General features: G+C 32.0%; 2 protein-coding genes across 15 annotated transcripts in view; one reads left to right on the forward strand and one right to left on the reverse strand.

Annotated features, from left to right (window-relative positions):
• The window catches only part of LOC148612844 (uncharacterized), a 107,934-nt gene extending 96,069 nt beyond the window's left edge, over positions 1–11,865 (forward strand). For all 6 annotated transcript variants that reach the window (XM_088594668.1, XM_088594667.1, XM_088594669.1 and 3 more), the window contains 2 exons: positions 871–1,017; positions 5,964–11,865. In XM_088594668.1, the coding sequence (XP_088450794.1) occupies positions 871–1,017; positions 5,964–7,028 (1,212 nt within the window). In that variant the 3' untranslated portion in view covers positions 7,029–11,865. The remainder of the gene's footprint in view (positions 1–870; positions 1,018–5,963) is intronic.
• Positions 11,866–13,250: 1,385 nt separating this feature from the next.
• LOC148612846 (uncharacterized) lies at positions 13,251–20,709 on the reverse strand. 9 transcript variants are annotated; one of them, XM_088594676.1, is made up of 5 exons: positions 20,549–20,706; positions 19,254–19,433; positions 18,249–18,358; positions 17,028–17,187; positions 13,251–15,603 (listed from the first exon to the last, which is right to left on the reverse strand). In XM_088594676.1, the coding sequence occupies exon 5, from the start codon at positions 15,590–15,592 to the stop codon at positions 14,792–14,794; it is 801 nt and encodes a 266-aa protein (XP_088450802.1). In that variant the 5' UTR covers positions 15,593–15,603; positions 17,028–17,187; positions 18,249–18,358; positions 19,254–19,433; positions 20,549–20,706; the 3' UTR covers positions 13,251–14,791. The 9 variants fall into 9 exon arrangements, with proteins under 9 accessions (XP_088450802.1, XP_088450803.1, XP_088450804.1 ...); XM_088594677.1 differs by lacking the exon at positions 18,249–18,358 and adding an exon at positions 18,805–18,833; XM_088594678.1 differs by lacking the exon at positions 18,249–18,358 and having other exon boundaries at positions 20,649–20,709.
• Between the last annotated feature and the right edge of the window lie 1,157 nt (positions 20,710–21,866).

A 21,866-nucleotide genomic window follows, 5' to 3' on the forward strand; every position in this document is an offset into this window, starting at 1 on the left:
GTGAGAATGAGAGAATCGTAGGATAAATAATTGGATAGAATAAATAACTAAAACAAGATTTGTTTGTTCCATACACTAGTTTAATCACAAAGTGTTTTCTTCACTGTAATGTAATTATATTTACTTATTCATGATAACCAATTGATTATTTTATTTATATAACTTTTCTTAATATTGTATTGTTATTTCAAATAGATTTTTAATTATGTTATCAACAGATTGATATTTTAAATCATCAATGACATCTGATGAAGTTAATGTCCGAGGAGAAAAGTGCTGTGATGTTTAAATTTGAGATTTCCAAAAAGTGAAATTACAGATTTTATTTCACTTGTGAATATTTAAAAGTAATTATATAGATAGCAGTGTTTTATCGAATGTTCCCAGTGTAATAAATTTTGATAATTCTCACTGTTCTCCTGCCAAAACATCAAAACTTCATAAAAAATTCATATTGAAAATATTGATAAATTATGAAGAAAATCTATATAATAAACAGGATAATCAATTGGTTATTATGAATAAACAAAATATGATCACTCATGCCAGAACGCTTGAAGATTTAACTAGTGCACAGAACATACACTCTCTAAATCCAGGCGTTCTTCGGCACTCATGATAATATTTTGGTTATTCACTCTTTCCAATTAATTATCCTATTGTTATTTCACAGGGAGCATTAAATAATTAACTGCCCATTCTATAATAAGTTATGAAGCATATTATCATAACAGCATCAACGGAAGAATAAATTGATAAAGAGACATAATATTACCTTAAAATACATCCATTGAATTACATCTAGTAATCAATCGATTATTTTACACAATTATTTTTTACATATTTGAATAAAGCCTTTTTCTTTTTTAGGCCAGATCTCATCAATTGCTTGTCCATAACCGTGACCTGTTAGAACACATGGCTCAACTGGTTACCAGGATACAGGAGTTAGAGATCAAGGTCAATGGTGTTGCTACGTCAACAGAAAACCTTCTTCCTCCCTTGTCACAGTTACAGGTAAAATAAGACTGTTCACATGTTATAATATCCTTAGCAGTTAAGGAAACAATGATGGGGAATTTGAACATCCTTATATATTCATACAAGTCTTAAAGGACTGCTGATACTCTTGCTATGCCCTTGTCTTTAGGCATTTCAAAGTGAATTACTTGGTTCTGAAGTTCTCTAGTCATATGAGGCTCATCCTAATTCACTGTGTTACCATGTCAGTAAAAAAGAAAAAAAAATCATTTCCCTTGGCATTTTTCTGGATATGAGCAATAGAAAAGGCACCATCACTTTTTTTTTAAATTAGTGAAAACTAATACATTCTTTATGAAAAATTGCTTGAGAACCAAGAACAAACTTTGCATGCTTGTTAGAAATATTAAAGATTCCCTTCTCTTTGTTTTGGATTTGTTATGGTAGAATTATTTTGTGTTTTGTGGATATCAATTTAAAAAAAAACTTATGTCACTGAACTTGATTTTGAGATAATTGAGCCTTATTAAAGCCAACATTTTAATACATCTTACATGGATTCTGTTTGGAATTTTCAATATTTTACAAACTTTTAAAAAATTTGGTAGATAAAATTTCTTATAACTTTATATAAAGAACACCTAACAGACTTTCTTTCACATTTCAAAATGATACCTGGGGGTCACTGAAATCATTTTCTTGCAATATTAAAAAACTAAAATTCTCTGCCAATGATGTCCCCTTTGAAAATTATCTCCCATTGATGGAGGCTTTTTTTTTTATTTTTTCATCATTTTAAACTCTGTTAGTTCATAGAAAATATAATTGTCTTTTGAATTTGCAAGATGACAGAAAAGAATGCCCTGTGTAATAGGTATGATCTGTCTTAAGTATCTTTATTATAGGATTGCTTTTGATGATATTGAGAGCAAAAATGTTTCATTACTAAACTTACAACTTAATGTTTCTTATAAGTATAAGAACTATTTTGTAAATTTAATAATTGTTAGAAACCTTTCCATTTTGAATATATGCTAGAGGTAAGTCATCTTGTTTCATTCCTTATGCCAGGGATTACCCTTTTGTTTCAACTTGGACATGGTTCGATTTGTTAAGTAGGTAATTGCATTTATTCAATTACTTTGAAGTAGAGCAGCTTTGATGCGGATGGGAAAAACCTTTCAATTGACCTTTTAATTACACTTGCTCTTAATGTGCACAGATTGGTAATTTTGTTGGTAACTTATTCTACAATTACAGTGGTTTAGTGATATATTATTGTCCCCCGCTGCAATGCGGAGCAGGGAAATAGAAATGCTGGTGTCCGTCCGTCTGTCTGTGCGTCCGAAGCTTGTGGACACAACTCCTCAGAAACGGCTGAACGGAATTTGACCAAATTTTGTAGGATTGTTTTTTTTTTGTTTTTTTTAATCTTTTATTTATTTTTGAATAGTCAGGATTTTACAGCTACCCTTACATCACCACCTGACTAGGGTGTGGCAGGGATTAAAGGTGATATAATAATTGTAAACGATCTGACAATATGTTTTTTTAAATATAACTGAGAAAAAATTGAAAGAAATAAGATATGGTATGTAATATTAAAATCTGACTCACTCACACTTGCATTCACTCTATCATACATATAGCAAATCGAAATTTACTGATAGTAGATATGCTCTTAATTTAATACCATGACCAACAGAAAATAATAGTAATCGTAATAATGATAGCAGTAATAACAATTATAATAATACATGTGATACAGACATTAATTAGGACAAATGTATTGCAAAGGGGCCCAGAATCTTTCCACTACCGGAACTTTATTATTTTTCTTTGCTACATATAGTTCCATTGAATGATAACTCTTGATCATATACTTTAGATCAGTAATGTTTGGTTTTTGTTCATTTAATTTACACTTGTAAATGTAATTTTTAGCAATTATAAATAATAAATTAATGAACAAAGTTTCATACTTAAATCCAAGTAATACTTTCTCTTTATCAAAAACAAAATCTGCATAATATAACCTCAGCTGTTGAGTAAAAGCTGTCCAAAATTGAAGAACCTCTGGACAATCAAAGAACAAATGTTCTAATGTTTCCTCTTGTGAATTACAAAAAGTACACAAGTTTGTGTTTGTCAATTTTATTTTGAAAAGGAAAGAATTTGTTGGAATAATTCTATGTAACAATTTGAACTGAAAATTTCGTAAATAAGAATTCTTACATGCTTTGTTTAAAATAATAAAATATTTAGACCAGTTAACAATATCACAGCTAAGTAAGTCTTCCCACTTCAAAAATTTTTCAATGGGTAACTGAACAACATTGTCTATAAAATCATTTTATGTAAACTTCACTTTTGTGCTGGTAACAATCCTTTGAAAAAAATTGTCAACAGGATTAAATGATACTAAACTAACATTTGCAGTATTTTCTTTTATGTGATCTTTAAAACATTTTGGAACATTTGAGATCAGACTATAATATTTGACAAAATTGTTTGTATTAATCTTCTGTTTTCATTTGTTGAAATATACGAAAATTCTTGTTCTGAGGATCAATTAGATCAATATTGTACACCATATTGTTTCCATTTAACATAAAAAGGAGAATCACACATATCTACAAAATTGAGAATATCTAACGATAAAATTTCTTTAATACAAACTTTTGTACGTGGTTTTGCTAAATACATACTGTCAAATACATCTTTCCAGAATGGATTTGTTAATACATCCATTATTTCTTTTAGTTTTTCTTTCTGGAGGTTTAAAACTCTATCACTGCCATAGTTTTTTAGATCACGATATAATTTAAAGTAATTTTTGCCAATCCCCATCCAAATTGTTAATCAGTCTCTTTATCCAACAAACTTTAATATAATTAGTAAAAGACTGCAGGTGTATCATCTTCAATCCCCCTTGTGCTATATCACCAATCAAAGTGGTCCGTTTGATCTTATCAGGTTTCCCATCCCATATAAAACTGTAAAAGAGGGAATTTAACTCCTTTAACTTTGACTGAGGTAAGTTAGGCAGTGAACTTAAAAGATGTATTAATTTTGGCAGTGCTAGAGTTTTAATTACAGTAATTTTACCCAATAATGAAAGTTTTCTGTGTTGCCAGCTCTTCAATATAGCAGATACTTCTTTAATTTTTTTTGAAAAATTTAGATCTAACATACGATTAAGATCAAGAGAAAAATCAATTCCTAATACTCTAAAATTTGAGTGTGTCCAGTGAAGATGTTTATCCGGGCAAAGAACGAGATTTGAATATTTTTTATTTCCAACCCAAACAACCTTTGTCTTGGAAGTGTTCATCTTTAAACCAGATACCTCATAAAAAGACTCAAAACAATCAAGTGTTTCTTTCAATGAAACTTCACTACCATCCAGAACAAGAAAAGTGTCATCAGCATACTGACTTAATAATGTACCATTATCTTTAATTTCAATGCCTTTAATATTCTTATTAGCCTTTAACTTCATAGCAAGTAATTCCACTCCAATAATAAATAAATAAGGTGAAAGGGGGTCGCCTTGTCGACAGCCTCTCTCAAGACTGAAAAAGTCTGACATATGACCATTATTTATAACACAACTTCTGGCCTTCAAATAGAAAATTTCCAGCCACTTAGAAACAGATGGACCCAAATTGAAACTTTTAAGTGCTTTGTTCAAAAACTCCCATTCAATCAAATCAAATGCTTTTTCAAAATCCACAAGTAATAATAAACTGGTTTTGTCATGCTGTTCAAGAAAATGCATTAAATCATACAACAATCGAGTATTCTCACCTATAAATCTGTTTTTAATAAATCCCTTTTGAGTATCACTAATAATAGATGGTAATACAGATTTCATTCTATAAGCAATTACAGAGGAAGTTATTTTTATATCAGTGTTTAATAAACTAATAGGTCTCCAATTGCTCATAAAACGTCTGTCTTTACCATCTTTTGGAATGCAAGTAATAATTCCCTGATATTGAAAATCTGAAAAAGTTCCTGATTCATATCCGAATTTCAGAGAACAAAAAAGAAATGGACCAATATATTTCCAAAAGAATTTGTAAAAATCTGCAGTAAAACCATCAGAGCCTGGACTCTTTCCATTTACCATTACTTTCAGTGACTATTTTGTAGGATTGTTTGTCACCATATGTAGTTCACCATACTTAACCGCTATTTTGATTCGACAATTTTTATGGGAGTTATGGGACTTTATTCATTTTTCACATTATTTGCAAAAAGAACACCTTGTGGACACAACTCCTCAGAAACCACGGAATGGAATTTGACCAAATTTTGTAGGATTGTTTATCACCATTTGTAGTTCACCACACGTATCCGCTATTTTGATTCGACAATTTTTATGGGAGTTATGGGACTTTGTTCATTTTTCACATTATTCACAATAAGAACACCTTGTGGATACAACTCCTCAGAAACCACTGAACGTTGACCAAATGTTGTAGGATTGCTTGTCACCATATGTAGTTAATTATACTTAACTGCTATTTTGATTCGTCAATTTTTATGGGAGTTATGGGACTTTGTTCATTTTTCACATTCTTTTTTTGCAGATTTTTTTTTGTTTTATGAAGAATTCTTAATCTAACTTAATTTGATTCATTAAGATACATTAACCTTGAATTGCCACATGGACTTATGAAAGCACATAAATTTTGAATCTGCTATTCATACAAGTGTCAAACATATGTAATTTAACTCTTTCTACAGCGGCGGGGGAAATATGACTACATGTAGCATTCTTGTTATTTAACAAATCAAATCAGACAGGTTTCATTAAAAAATGTGTGAATTTTAACTAATATTTTTCATTCCTGTTGATACCATCATGGTAAGACTACATCACATACATCTTGGTATCCCAATCCTACAAGTACACTTCAGGCTTATGCCTCCTTTACTCAATATAATTGTGACTATGATTTCTATTTTTTTAGGTTTCCTGGTATCCAGATCCTACAACACCACAGTCTGGAGCTGTTTATACTCCAGACTGCAATGACTTTGATTTTGATAATTCTTTTTCCACACATTCACCTAGTGTTGTATACAGTAAAGCTAAAATGGATGAAACAGATTCACCAGATAGTGGTCTCAAAGAAATGTCTTCTGAAAACTTGGCATTTAATGGGGGAAGACCTACGGAACCTATTTACTGGCCAAGCATTTTGAGGGGTCAGGTTTCAGTAAGTGCCCCAGAAGGAATACTGGCTGAAAATCATTTTTCGGGAATTGCCTCTATCACCGGTAACCCTTTTGCTAGTGGTTTTGAGGATGCTTTCAATCAGAATACTATTTTACAATGTTCTTATGAGGAGAGAATGAAGATTATTACCCCAATACCTCCTCAAGATGCAATAAGCAATAGACTTCAATTAAAACTTAATAAGACTCCTAAAATCGATCCACCACCAGAATTTCGAAATTCAAAATCATATCGAGACTCTCAAATTTCAGCACAGAGTACAGACAGTGCCTCTTCTCAAGAGACTTGTCCTCTAATGAAATGTGACAGTGATTATCACTCAAATACAACAGGAAGTGGCCAGTCCCATGGCAATGAAAATGGTAGCCATGTTGTCATGATTCATGATAATATGAAGTCATCAGCATCAGGCTTTCAAGAATCAGATTCAGTAAACTCAAGTAGTCCTTTGTTGATTAACGAGGTTCAAAGTGTGGCTGATCCTGCGTTGGCAGTGAATCAAAGTTTTAATTCATTTCAAAATAAGGTTAATGATACCAGACAGATTTCTGATTTGCAGTTCCTGGACAAATATAAAGAAACAAGTTCAACTTTAGATTCATTACATAAACTTGAATTACAGTTAAATCGAATGAATCTAGACCAGAAGTCCGCTTCCGACTATTGTTTGCGGACATTGAATAATGGTGTAAAGGAGAATGGGATAAAGAAAGACGGTTCACTCCGAATAAAAACAATCCCTCCACCTCCCCCACCCCGAAGGACTGAAAGTCTCTCCTCTGACAATGGAAGCTGAGACTTGTGTCTAATTTGTACACTATGTTGTACTGTCTATTTATATATTTGTTTTTTTTTTTTCTAATATTTTTCTTTGTTAGATAGTATTTGATTGTTATGTTATTGAAATTTGAATGTTAGATGTGAAATGTCGGATTTTATAATTACAGTTTAAGCATGGCAACTTCTTTTGGTTATTTAAGCATTTCTAGTTGACTATGCCAGTGAAAGTTGTATGATGTTTTTGAAAACATGGTCATTGGCAATTAAATTACTGAAAATTATTCAATATTTGCTATGTTTTGCTTACATAAATTACTTTATAGGTACCTCCACAAAAATTAGTGAAGTTTTTGTCAATTTCTGTTTTTTAAGCATTGTCAACTTCTTTTATCTTTTTAAGGGCATTAAATACTAGAGGAATCTGTCCCTGATGAAAAATTAATCTTGAAAAAGTTCAAAACATTCAACATATATAAGGAGAATGGATAAGGTGAATATGTCAAAGAGACAAGAACCCCACCGGGACAAAAAAAAGTGAGCTCAAGGTCACCCATGGGTCTTCTATAAACGACAAGGAAACCCTTACACCACAGGGCAAGCAGCAGCTGGCTCCGAAACATCATTATACACAGGTACAACAAAATAGTTGCCCCTATATGTATTTCTCAGTAATATTTTTTATTTAATATATTTCCAGTACTATTTTGTGTTCTAGGATTTGTTTACAATTAATGTGTCCATAGGAAAAGTGTGAATGACGATAAAATTCCCACAAATAATGTTTGCTTTCCGAACATAACAAAATCCTTTCAGAATTCATCAAGTACTAGTACCACAATTTGTTCATTCAATATTTTTCTCCAATTGAAAATAAGTACTCTATTTTAAGAGAACTTGTATATAATGTGCCTACTTGACCATTATGGACAAGGGGAAGTAACCATAATATGCTCAATTACTTAGTGCAATAACCTTGTTGGTAGTTAGTGGTACCTTAGAGAAATTGACCATTTAGACCAATTTTTATGTAGTTTTTGTTTGTCTTTTTATAAAGGATTGAAATTTTGTTAACATTGTTTTCTCATTTTGTACATTTGATAATTCCATATGATGAAAAAATGATATTATTGAATGTATTTGAACAGTACTGTTACAAAGTACATATATGTAGTGACCTTCATAATTCCTGTCAATATGGTGGGCATAATTTTAGTTTAGGGAACCACCATTTGATTTTTTTAGGGGGGTGGGATCAAATTTAGAATAAAACGCAAGGACATGCCATAAGGAAGAAATAAAAAGGCAGATCTATTCTTGTCCTAATATTTTTTGTATATTTAAAAAAAGAAAGGCAGGATACTGAATTTGATCCAAGCTGCCCCCCCCCCTAAAAATCAAATACGCAGCATTCAGTATTGCTTCATTTTGTAGATTATGTTTATTGAAACAAACAGGAAATCATTACTTGGGATTTGAGATAACGGGGGTGTCAGTCAGTGGTTCTATTATTTTTTGTCTTGTCTGCATGAAATGTTATGTATAAAGTGGTACTCTCCCACCAGCAGTATCAACAGTGTTCATAAGGATAATGCACGAATGTGCTACCTGAAGCAAATCGTGCAAATATTTCATAATTTGATGAATCAATAACCATTGCTGACAGATTGATAACTGATGGTGTTGGACTTTCCTAACAGTACATTACTATGTTAGGTTTGTAAAGCTCCAGGAAACTGTGTGTACAATTGTATATCTTGTTTTGAGTGCAAACAGTCTATTTCAAATTCTGTGAGATAAGTTTATTTACTAAGTTATAGCTCACTCAAAAATTGGTAGATATTGTAATCATCTTGTCTGTCTGTCTGTCTGTTGGTCATCAGATGTTTTTTTGCAATTATCTGGACTTCCAATTGATAGATTGATTTCAACTTTGGTATGTTCCTTTATATAGGTGGGTATAGATTGTAAATGATTTTGGATGCTGTTCAAAATCAACTACCTCTTTTGAGGGATGGTTTTAGGAGTGAGAGTATAACGTAACGTATAGCATAACAATGCATGCCACAAAACTCCATGTTATTATTATACCCCCACACATTTGAGTGGGGCTATATTGTATTCACCTTGTCAGTCCATCCGTCTGTTACACTTTTTTCATAGCATATTTCTCAGCTTCTGCATGAGGGAAATGCTTCAATATTTGACTTATTGCTTTCTCATGATGACTTGTACTGTGCCTCCCCTTTTCAGGTTCATTGCTCATCTACTTCCTGTTTACAGATTGACTTTGTAGTTTAAGTAGTTTTGTAGGTGCTGCATCATGGAAATTTCAGATTTCTCAGTTTCTACTGAAGGCAATGATGACATATTTAGTATATTGCTTTCTAATGCAAGATGACTTGTACCTGGTCTCCCCTTGTCAGGTTCGTTCATCCTTCATCTACTTCCTACTTACCTATCCATTAAGTAGCTTTTTAGGTACTGCATAAATTTTCGTAACATATTTTTCAGCTTCATTTGAAGGGAATGCTTCAATATTTGGTATATTGCTTCTGCAGGATGAATTGTACTGTGTCTCCCTTTCCCAGCTTTGACTGAAATGGTTGAGTGGGGGTATTCTTAGCACAACAGTGTGTGCAACTTCTTGTTTTTTATTGTTATAGGTCAACTTAACTCTTGTCCTGCAGTACTACTTTAAATATTCCTAAAAGGTCAATGAATTAATTATAATGGTATTTTGTATTTTTCCCAATACTCTGCTGTTTTATGAGGAGGAGGGTTGGCTGGTTACTGGTATTTCGAGTTTTTTTTTACATGGTTTCGTTATCCTTGTTTATTTTTGCATCTTTTGACAAATTTGTTTTGTCTCTTCACCTAAATGTGTTTTTTATGTGCCAAATATTTTGTATTTTATTTTACACTCATCCAATCAAAATGACATATATAGCATATGTTCATGTATTTAGTTTTTTTTTAGCTCACCTGGCCACAGGCCATGTGAGCTACTGCCATCACTTAGCGTCCATCACCGACGTCGTCATCCGTTGTCGTCAACAATTATACAAAACTCTTCTCCTCTGAAACTACTTGATTGATTAGGACCAAACTTGGTATGAATGTTCCTTGGGGTATCCTGAATAGATCTTTTGTGAGGATTTTTGATTCGTCGAAAAACATGGCTGCCGTTACTTAAAATAGAACATAGGGGTCAGACAGTAGTTTTTCACATATATCTTCAAAACTGTTAGGTTTAACTAAATTCTGACATGGATAAAAGTGTTCAGCATGATAAGATCTATCTATGGTCAAATTTTGTTTTTAAACTGTTGAGTCATGTTGGAGATATTGTCCTTTTTCAACGATTTTTGCTATTTTTAATGTTATTTCTTTCAAAAATCTTCTCCTCTGACATTATTTGATCAATTGGAACCAAACTTGGTACAAATGTTCCTTGGTGTATCCTGCATAAGACTGATGTGGGGACTTTTGATCCATCAAAAAACATGGCAGCCGTTACTAAAAATAGAACATACAATGTAGGGGTCAGACAGTAGTTTTTTGCATATATCTCCCAAACCGTTAGGTTTAGCCAAATTCTTTCAATAGCTGAAATGATCCTTATTATTAGGACTACAAAAGTCTTCAGGGATAAAAGTTGTGGGATGAGGTCTCACTAACCACTTCTAAAGTTTCTATTACTTTACATGTTAAACAAGTAATTTTCAATGTTTCACTGTGAATTCCCAGGACAAATGACACCTGAAAGTTGCATACCATTGCGAAGCTTGGAAAATAAGGTTTTAAAATCATTATTCTAATGGTATGATGATCGTCAAAATTCTTCACAAAATTTACTTTGAATAATAAATACTGAAAATCAACATTTTTACCTTTTGTGCTAACTGACAGCATGGAGGCAAATTACTTACACGTGTAATCAGTATTCATACCCTTTTGTAGTAAATTACAAATATGATTTTGTAATACACATTCTCAGCTTTATTTTAATTACTTTTGATCAGAATACACATATATAATGCACTTACAATGCATATTTCTAGGTTCAGCGTGTTTTTGGTATTACCTGGGGGAGTGGCCATTTGACCTGGAAGTGGTTAGTGAGACCTGACTCCTTGTAAGAGTTATTGCACTTGAAAGGGGAAAAATGACAGTTTTCAGTCAATATTTTGAAAATAGTGATAGATTAAAAGAAATTTTCGATTGTTGAAACGATCCTTTTGATAAGCCCTACCAAGACTTCTTGAGTCAAAATTGTTTGACAACTTCTTATAAAATTTATTGCCTTTGAAAGGCAAAATGCAACCAGGTGGGTGATTCAGGCTCCTGGGAGCCTTTTGTTTATCTATGAAATCCACTCCACTTTTGCAAATGAGGATCAATAACATGTATTTTTGCCATTTTTGATCTTGATCTTTACGACATTTGTATCATGCTTGAAAAGATACAGGGTCCAAATGGTATACAAAGATGAATCAGCTTCTAAGAAATGCTTTCATGATATTTAAAAACCAGTCTAGGAAAATGATAATTTCAAGCTCTCATTCGCTTAAGAATCAAATGGATGCTTTCATTATGAAATTTTCTAAAGTTTATTTTAATCATATGGGCTGTCCAAGCCTTGGTTTGGCTTCAGAAGTTATTTTGAAACACATGAAATCATAAACAGCTATTTGTGAATCAATTTGCTTATTTTAAAAAGAATTTCTAAATCCATTAGTACCTGAGTACCATATTAACAAGATACCAACTGGCTGAAAATGTGAATTACCACAGTGTATTTGTTTTTTTCGATGTCCATGAAAGAAGGCATTCAATAAAATGTGTTAACTTAACTTTATTCTTGTTGGAATTTTGAATTGGATTCTAGCCCCACCCCTTTAAAATTAAATGGTCAGTCCTTTTTAAAGGTTGCATTGTAGACTGAGACACTGACCCCTTCTCCTTATTCAGCATCAAAAAATATTTTGAAATACAGGAAATCATTACGTGTTATTTTTTTATATTTTGTTTAAAATGTTTACATGTGAGCCTGCTGTCTGTAGGTCATTTCTACCAGAATGAGAACCTTTCTACAATTCTACCTTGGGAACAGAAAATCTACCGCTTCCTGAACTGTTAAAAATTATCAAGAAACCCTGATATTCCAACCCAAAAATTCATTTTTTAATTTCATTTCTTCGAATATTTATAGAGCCACAAATTTGACAAAAGGTGTTAATTGCTGTCTAAATAGGTTAAGGAGTGTTTAATCACCAGGAGCAATCAGCTGATCGGGTTATCAATGATGATTGACAATTAGAAAAATGAATCCCAATTAGATAGAACACCATTTTATGGACAGCCAATTATTTTCTACAGATTAATTTCTACTGCATAATTAATTTGTTAATTATTGTCAATTCAACATCTAAATTTTGTAGAGTCACGTGTTAGCAAATTTTAAGATTCAAAATGTCAGTTACCTCCCTTGTAATTTCTATCTTTTTTTTTTACATCTTTTTTAATATCAGCAGTACTGTATATTTCCCAAGTTTTGTACAAAATAATTATAGGAAATACTACTCCTTTAGAATTGTGATTTTGGGAATTTGGTATCAGCATTATTGAATATTTGTTATATTTCCCCAAATATTTAATCTCATGGTATGCAGTTAATATCAAACTTCAATTTCAAATTACAAGGTCAAGCTACAGTTCCTGAGAATATAAAACAATTTAGTCAATGAAGGTGGTGCATATAATTGGAAAAACTTGAAGAAGACCATGATAGATAATTTCGAAGATATTCAGCATAGTTATTAATGGTAACAAACTTCATGTATGAGGTTTTCCATGAAATTCACACGTAATTTACTTGTTACACTAGAAAAAAAAACACCAATAAAAAACCTCTAGTTTTCAAACCAAATCTCCAGCTTAAAAATCTCTTCACCTAAATGTGTTTTTGATGTGTCAAATATTTTGTTTTTTATTTTACACTCATCCAATCAAAATGACATATCTAGCATATGTTCATGTATTTAGTTTTTTTTTATGTATGAAATCCACTCCACTTATGCAAATGAGGAACAATAACATGTATTTTTGCCATTTTTGATCTTGATCTTTACGACATTTGTATCATGCTTGAAAAGACACAGGGTCCAATTGGTATACAAATCTTCAGTTTTGAAGGAACCACTTTATCACATGTATGGTGTGTAAGAACAAAATATGATTGGCAATATAATATCAAACTTTTTATGAAAATAATTATGCTATGAGTTATTACATGTGTACAGAACATAATTTTGTAAAAATTTATATTTAGTTGTGCATGGCAAAAATTTGATAATTTACATTACAGAAACATACACAAAAATACTAGTATTAACAACATGTAAACAATTCAAATAAAACAACACCAAATGTGCGTTTTGTCAGTGATGGATTTAGAGGTATGATGGTTGACAATACATTAATATACATACTTCATTTGGTTGAATTAAGGAGGTAGGCCCAGAGTTAGAAATAGTAGCCTGCCCACCAGCCCGAGACTGGCTATTTTTTACCAAGGCTGGCTGATTATAGCAAAAATCTATATAGCCATATAGTAAATATATTGAAAAATTGTATTCAGGACTGGCTAGATTTTGAATGAATTTCCTACCCTGGTAGACCTAGAGTAAGGAACACAACAATTATAAATCATTGCAACGTTTGTATTCACCATTTTACATCAATCACATGAAAGCATCAAAGTAATTTGGACAGATTTCATTCTGTTTCAAATGAAAGCTTGATAGACTTTGGTAAAATTGAATGTGATACAAACATAATGATTTCAAGAGTTATATCCCTTTCCTTACGTCTAACTCCTTGAATGGGAGAACATAATTAGAAAGAGGAACAGGATAATCATGATCTGGGGACTACACCAAGAAAACAAAAACAATAACACAATTCAAACTAAAAGAATAGACACAGAAACTAAATAATAATGAGCAACAAAAACCTGAAAGAGGGTATACTGGTAGAGTAAGACCTCTCTGCTTTATAAAAGCACCTCCCAAGTTGCTCATAATAATAATTTGGTTGAAGTTTCAATAAGATGAAAGAAGGAAACTACAACATTAAATGAACAAGTCTAATGTATGTATTTAGCTTTTATATATAAGATCTCATGGTGGAAATTGCCATACCATAATCTTCAACAAGTTCATTGATGTCGACCGTAACACTTGTGAAGTGGTGATGTATCATAAAATATCATCAACAAGTGAATGAATTTTCTGATGAAAAATTAAACTTGCCAACTGTCCAGTTGCCAAACATTGCAAAAACTCAAACTCTGGGTTCACAGATTTTTCATGAAAATTTGACCACTGAGATTGATCTAATCATGCTGAACACCTTTACCGTGTCAGAATTTGGCTGATCCTTAAAGTTTTGGAGATACACGAGGGAAACTGCTGTTTGACCCCTATATATTTTATTTTAAGTAACAGCAACCATTTCATCAATAGATTAAAAATTCCCACTAAAATTCTAGACAGACTACCTTAAGGTACATTTATATAAAGTTTGGTTCTAATAGGTCCCATAATGTCAGGGGAGAAGACTTTTGAAAAAATGTTAACAATAATGACAGATGACAAGGATAGAAGCCAAGCAATGGCAATAGCTCACATTGTTCTTTGCACAAGATGAGCTAAAATGTATCATATTTTTATTCCAGGCAATTTTGATCCTCCTGAAAATAATTTCCACAACTTTTCATCATTTTGATACCACAATGGGGTTACTAATGCTTCTGCCACTTTTACATATGTGAATGTCAAACAAAGCTTCATCAGAGAAATATCCCAAACATTCTCTACATTTTAACAAGTTGAGCGGTGGTTTATCATACTGCTCAGCTGACCTTATATAGTTCTTAACAATCGGCGGCACACTGTCCATAATGGCATAGTTAACATCACAATCAAGGATGACGTTGATACAAATTTCTACCAATGTTCTGTTGATTCCGTTATCTCTTCTGTAGTAAGGCTTCCAGTTCTTCCAAACATTCTGTTGCCTTCTGAATTCTCTTTTCTGTAATTCTGCAAAAATTGCCTCTTTTCCTCTCACACAAACATCTTGTGGTGGAGAAATCATAGTGGGATTTCCTTCTGTTTTTAGAGTTTTTAAGTTAATAAGATTCAACAGCTCAACTTGTAAGCGCACTAAAAGATTGCAACTTAGATCTAAACTGGAAAGTTCTTGAAAGTTACACATATAGTTTGGATATTCACTTAGCTTATTGTGCGAGAGATTCAAAATTCTCAAGTGAGTTAACCTTGTAATAGAAGAATCTATGTACTCCAGCGCATTCTTAGATAGGTCTAGTTTAGTTACATTAGTGAAGCAACATAATTCTCTGGGAATAACTTCAATATTTAAATCTACAATGACCAGCTCTTGAACTTCTTCACGATCATCAGTTTGAAGAGAAAAACTGTCCCTCTCAGATATTTTCAAGACTTTTTCATCATTTGACTTCTTTAATCTATCAAGTACCTTAAATACATTCCCCATGCCACTTATAACTGAAAAAAAGTACAAACAAAAATTAGACATGAAACTAAAAATAAATACACAATCAAACCTGTCTAAATCAAATCCTGAATAATCCCAAATCCTGTCTATAACAGACACTTAACTGTCTAAATCAAACCCCGAATAAACCTCCTAACACCTGTCTATAACAGACACTAAACCTGTTTAAATCAAACCCTGAATAATCCTAAAACCTGTCTGTAACAGACACTAGGGTCGCATTATATCAATAATCCTAACACCTGTTTATAACAGACACTAGTGTCACATTATATAAGTAAACCTAACATCTGTCTATAACCGACACTAAACCTGTCTAAATCAAACCCTGAATAATCCTAAAACCTGTCTGTAACAGACACTAGGGTCGCATTATATCAATAATCCTAACACCTGTTTATAACAGACACTAGTGTCACATTATATAAGTAAACCTAACATCTGTCTATAACAGACACTAAACCTGTCTAAATCAAACCCTGAATAATCCTAAAATCTGTTTATAACAGACACTAGTGTTATATTATATCAATAATCCTAACACTTGTCTATAACAGACATTAGTGTTGCATTATATCAACAATCCTAACACCTGTCTATAACAGACACTAAACCTGTCTAAATCAAACCCTGGATATTCCAAAACCTGTCTATAACAGTCAATAGTATGGCATTATATCAATAAACCCAACACCTGTCTATAACAGACACTAGTGTCGCATTATATCAATAAAACTAACACCTGTCTATAACAGACACTTGTGTTGCACTATATTAATAAACCTAATACCTGTCTATAACAGACTCTAGTGTTGCATTATATCAATAATCCTAACACCTGTCTATAACAGACACTAGTATTGCATTATATCAATAAAACTAACACCTGTCTATAACAGACACTAGTGTTGCATTATATCAATAATCCTAACACCTGTCTATAACAGACACTAAACCTGTCTAAATCAAATACTGAATAATCCCAAAACCTCTCTATAACAGACACTTGTGTCACATTACATCAACAAACCTAAAACCTGTCTTTAACAGACACTAGTGTCGCATTATATCAATAACCCTAACACTTGTCTATAAGACATTAGTGTTGCATTATATCAATAATCCTAACACCTGTCTATAACAGACACTAGTGTCGCAATATATATCAATTTAAACGTGTTTTGTACCTGGACAGAGTAAACCGCTGGCTAAATTTGGTGCTGGTTAACATGGCACCTGGTTAAAATGGCACCTATGTAAATAGTTAAAATGGCACTTGGTTAAAATAGCACTTGATTAAAATGGCACTTTCATTCATTCATTCCTTTATTTCCTCTTTACAGAGATTTGATATGAAATAACAGAAGTATACATACAAGAGTAAATAAAGAATAATTGAAATGGAAAGACTAACCTATATACAGACTAAAGGATGCAGTGTCAAATGTCTATAGATGTTCGATTTGCTATAGAGCTCTACTGTAAGGGGCTGCAGATTTAATTGTCTGTCTGTATAACATACGAGAATAAGTGTTCAGCATTGGTGTCATCAAGAAGTAATTCTGTTTTCTTTCCTAGAAGCACACAATAAAAATTTTCAATGTCATAGTGGCTCAGTTCAACATATATATCATAGAATTTATCCCATAGAGGGTAAGTATAAGTACACTCAGACAATGAGTGAATAAAACTTTTATTGTTTGTAAAATATTTTTTAATTAATTGATGTCCCTGCTGTAATGTGATTGTATGATGATTATGCTTAATCATTTTAATCAAAATTTAATTTGTTAAAGTGATCAGACTAATCAAAGGCTTTACTTGAGAGAGTGGTTAGATTGATCAAAGGTTTAATTTGTTGTATTTCAAGTACATTAATACTACAAATTAGATGATGTGTAGATAAGAAAATCCAAGATTAAAAGAATGTACCTGTAGTAAGCAAGCTGATTCATTTGTTGAGTAAAAGAAACTAAAGCAACATAAGCTTAGCAAAAAGCATAAAAGGAAGAGTGATGAGAGTTTGGTATTACTTCAACAATGTCAGACAACAGCTGAATTCACTGTTCAGAGACAGTCCGTCAAAGGCAAGAAGACCTTGAATGTGAAAGTTGTAAAAGATGGCTTTATAAGCATACCTAGTGCTGTTTAAAATGTCTCTATTATTTTTTCTAGTTCTTATTCTGTTATTATATGATACATGTATAATAAAATAATCAGAAATTTTAAGTGTCAGTTCTGTCTAATTACTTGGACTACAAGATCATTTGAAATACGGAAAAATGAAAAAATGACTGATCACAACATTGCTTATTGTTGAAATGCTGTACATATAGAATAAGCACAATAAGCAATGAACACAATCAACTGGAGTGTAGCTTAGAATAAATTAGAATTGCCATATAGACACAACCAATGACAGAATTAATGTTTATTTTCATTAAACATACCAATGTTGATTCACACACCGACACACACACACACACACACACGTAATTAGTCATAAATATTACCAATAATTTTTTATTATTTATTTTATTTATCATTTATATTGAAGAGCTAATTTCATTAAGAAAAGGAAATATCATTCAAGTTTTGATTGCAAATTCATTAAGTTTATGGCTTTGCTAATTACCTATAGGTTAAGGCTTTGTTTATGGTTACAGACCACCAATTCAACCAGTGAGCATTTGGAACGTACGCAAAAATAGTCCTACACAGAAATTACCCCTGTTCCTCATAGTGCTGTGAAAAAAGTTCTCATCTCATTAAAAAAATTTAAACAGTTTCTGAAAGGAAAAACATTTCTGTACATTTTATAGGTGCATTTTGCTTCTTGTGATGTGAAGCCTAATGTCCATAATGATTTCTAAATATACCCCTATCTTGTGAAAACACTGGGATTTCCCATGCTATTTATAGACACTTCACTTCCGGTGACCAGTACTGCACTGCAAGTCTGCTAACCCCACATGCCATTCTGAGGATTGTGAGCTGACATATGTAGAATCATGCTGATATATAGTCCTCTGCAGGTTAAAGTTAAGGTAAAGTCCAGAGAAGCCATTGATTATTGTGAAATTAGCATAGAAGCCTATGGGAAGTGGAATTAGTGGTTTTTAGCCTTATTTCATAGGTGATACAGGCATTATTATAATTTTTTAATTAGATTATTTCACTACTTCAATTACCATCTTGATATGTCCTGATATCTGCATCACTTTTGTAAAATTTATAAGTTTTATAAGATTATTTACAAAGTAATAAATGTGATATTTACTTCTGTATTTTAATCTAGTTTTTATTTGTGATAAATTTCACATTTTATTTTTTTTTTTTTTTGTATTTCATTTAATTTCACAAAGTATTTTTATTGTGTTATATATTTTCCCATTTTTATAAAAATAATTCAATGAAAATAATAAAATATGTGAACAAAATATTGTAAATGAAAGGGAAAAATGAAATTTTTATTCAGTTGAAATTATAAAACATTTTTTATCACAATTAATGCAAGATATGTCTTGCAAAAAGACTTTAATTTTATATCTATCCAAAATAAATAACCTCCAAAAATACCAAGAAGAATACTAAATAGATCAGAGGATTTATTTTCATATTATTAAATGATTAAACATACCTTTATGATGAGTGCCATTTTAACTATATACAGGTGCCATTTTGACCAATTGCCATTTTAACCAGGTGCCATTTTGACCAAGTGCCATTTTAAACCAGTGCCATGATGACTAGAATTCCTAAACTGAACCAAGTCCAAATAGGGTTCATTGTATATACACAAGAAAAAACATATGGAAACCTACAAGATCCAAAATTGAAATTAATGTTTTTGTGCTTAATATAATTTGAGGGTATGGGTATGATGGACAAAACTCAATGTCATATTACAGACAAAACAGTGCCTCTGCACTTGCCAAATTGTCTACTTCTTGATGACAAATTTCTTCACTTCTGTTAGAATATTTTTTAGCCTGTAGTTCTGGTCTTACATACTACACATATAGCATGTCGCTGACACTCCTTCCATATAAAATCACATGAACATAATGTATATACTTTCAAAAAACCATTGAAACCCATATCAGGCCATAAACAAATCTCCTAGATTCTCATCCAACATTCTGAAAAACTAGGGATGGGCTGGCAGGCAAATTTTATTTTTAATTTTTTATCAATTTAAGTGAAAAATGCTGTCAATTTGAAAGAAATTGACCTAAATTGGTAAAAAAAAATCAAAATTAAATTTTCAGGCATGTGAAAAGATTTTGTCAGGAGTGGATGAGGATCTAGGATATATATTTTTTTTTGGCCTAATCTTTGTATATGGAGTCTTCTGAAAAAAACATATCATTACCATATGATATTTCTTGATACAATTTGTAGGTCCTAAACATTTGAAAAACATACATTGATTGGTAGCTTATAAGGATATAGGTGGAGAATTTATATTAAATTTTCATGGCAAAATTTAAAGCATCAGGTCCACCAAATTATAAACTTGATTTCCATGTGTGTGTTTTGAAGCAGACAAGAAAATCTTTAAAAACTATTTCCGGCACCCACGTCCAATTCAGAATTACAGCTTTTAAATTTTTCCTCACTGGGACATTCTACTAAAAGGTTCTAAAGTAAAAGACAGTAAATGATATAAGAACGGAAAGTTTTTTTGTTTTGTTTTGTTTTGTTTTGGTTTTTTTTTTTTTTTTTTTTGGGGGGGGGTGACCAATGGTAGCGTTTCTCTGGAACCTTAAATAAAAGTAACTCCAATTAGAGTTACTAAAGAAGGGGCTGCCCCTAGAGTTTGAAAAGGGTAATAAAACGTATAGCCGCTGAAAATAGAAGACCGTTGGTCATATATATATATTATCATGCCTTCTACTTTTGTTTTGATGAATGTCATAAAAAAATACCAACTTATAAGTTATAGATCTTCTCTACGTAACCGTATCGACTGGATCACTGAGGCGAAGTCGGATAGGACGTGTATATCTATGCAATATGCAAAAAGGCTGACCTGTCATACATGTCAACTGATCTTTACATTTTCTACACGTTAACATTCTAAAAATAGCAATGACATCGATTTGTAAAATAAGAGTCCATTTCCGATGCACGACATGGTTTTTCCGTAGTTTATGACATTTTTAAAATAATTTATTTTTTGTAACAAGAGTCAAGACCATATACAAGTCAACGAAGCATATGCCGATAATTTTCATTGGCCTCTTGAAAAATAGAAATATTTCATATACTTAATTGTCAGGCACCAGAAAAATGTGTACAAGTCATCAATCAGCTCAACTGTCCAAAGTACACTGAAAATCTAGATCTTCTCATCAATACTGACTAATATTTGCAGCCCCTTAAAATTAAGCAAAATATAATCCTGCACCTTTAAAAAAAACTGTAAAATAACTCAGTAAAATGTGTATTACCGTGTGATGTTATATGTAAACAAATTGTTTTCCGGGAGCCATAGACCATATTTGGTGCTCTTTCAAATTTGGTTACCTGATATCTGCATCGGACACAAGGATGGCAAACCTGGTCTTGGAGCCTTTAACTAGAAAATTACACAGAGGTGGTAATTCACTGAATTCATATTTTTTTTTAATTGGATAATTTAAGTTCTTGTTAGTCAAATAAAGCATTTTTCTTTGGTGTCCTCTGCAGTTGGTTCAACCAAAAGCTGATCCTTCTGCCCTAGACATAGGGATATAACAATTTGATCCTTGAAGCCCTCTACAACTCTAAAATAGCAATGTTCATTTGGGTTAATATAAGTAGCTTGCTGTGGTTGGAACATTTCTACACTTTACTCTATTATTGCTTCTAAGACGCCATCTCTGTGATTAAAACATGCCTGGTAAGATGGAGAATCGAAGGGGTATTAATGAAGGCCCGTAGAAGATGCTTTAAGCCATGATAAATAAATAATATCATATCGAATCGAAAGCTAACTAGTACATGTCTATGCATATCTAATTTAACTACTGTCATCTTCAAACACACAAATGATAATTTCATATTAATGATTTTCAAAAATAAATTTCTCTCATCTTATTTCTACCAATGCAATTTCAAGGGGCATGATAACCGGATGTTTGCGAAGTTAACTCTTAGGCAAGCTACATTGTATATCATAATCAAGGTATTTGCGATAAAATCCCCAAAATAACTTTACTAAACGATTCTAGTCTTTGACAGTGTTTCTCTAGCTCTTCATGTGCAC

This window comes from Perna viridis, chromosome 7 (genome assembly GCF_037379345.1).
Source record: "Perna viridis isolate PV_CMFRI_1.1 ecotype Kerala chromosome 7, ASM3737934v1, whole genome shotgun sequence".
Taxonomy (NCBI): Eukaryota; Metazoa; Mollusca; class Bivalvia; order Mytilida; family Mytilidae; genus Perna; species Perna viridis.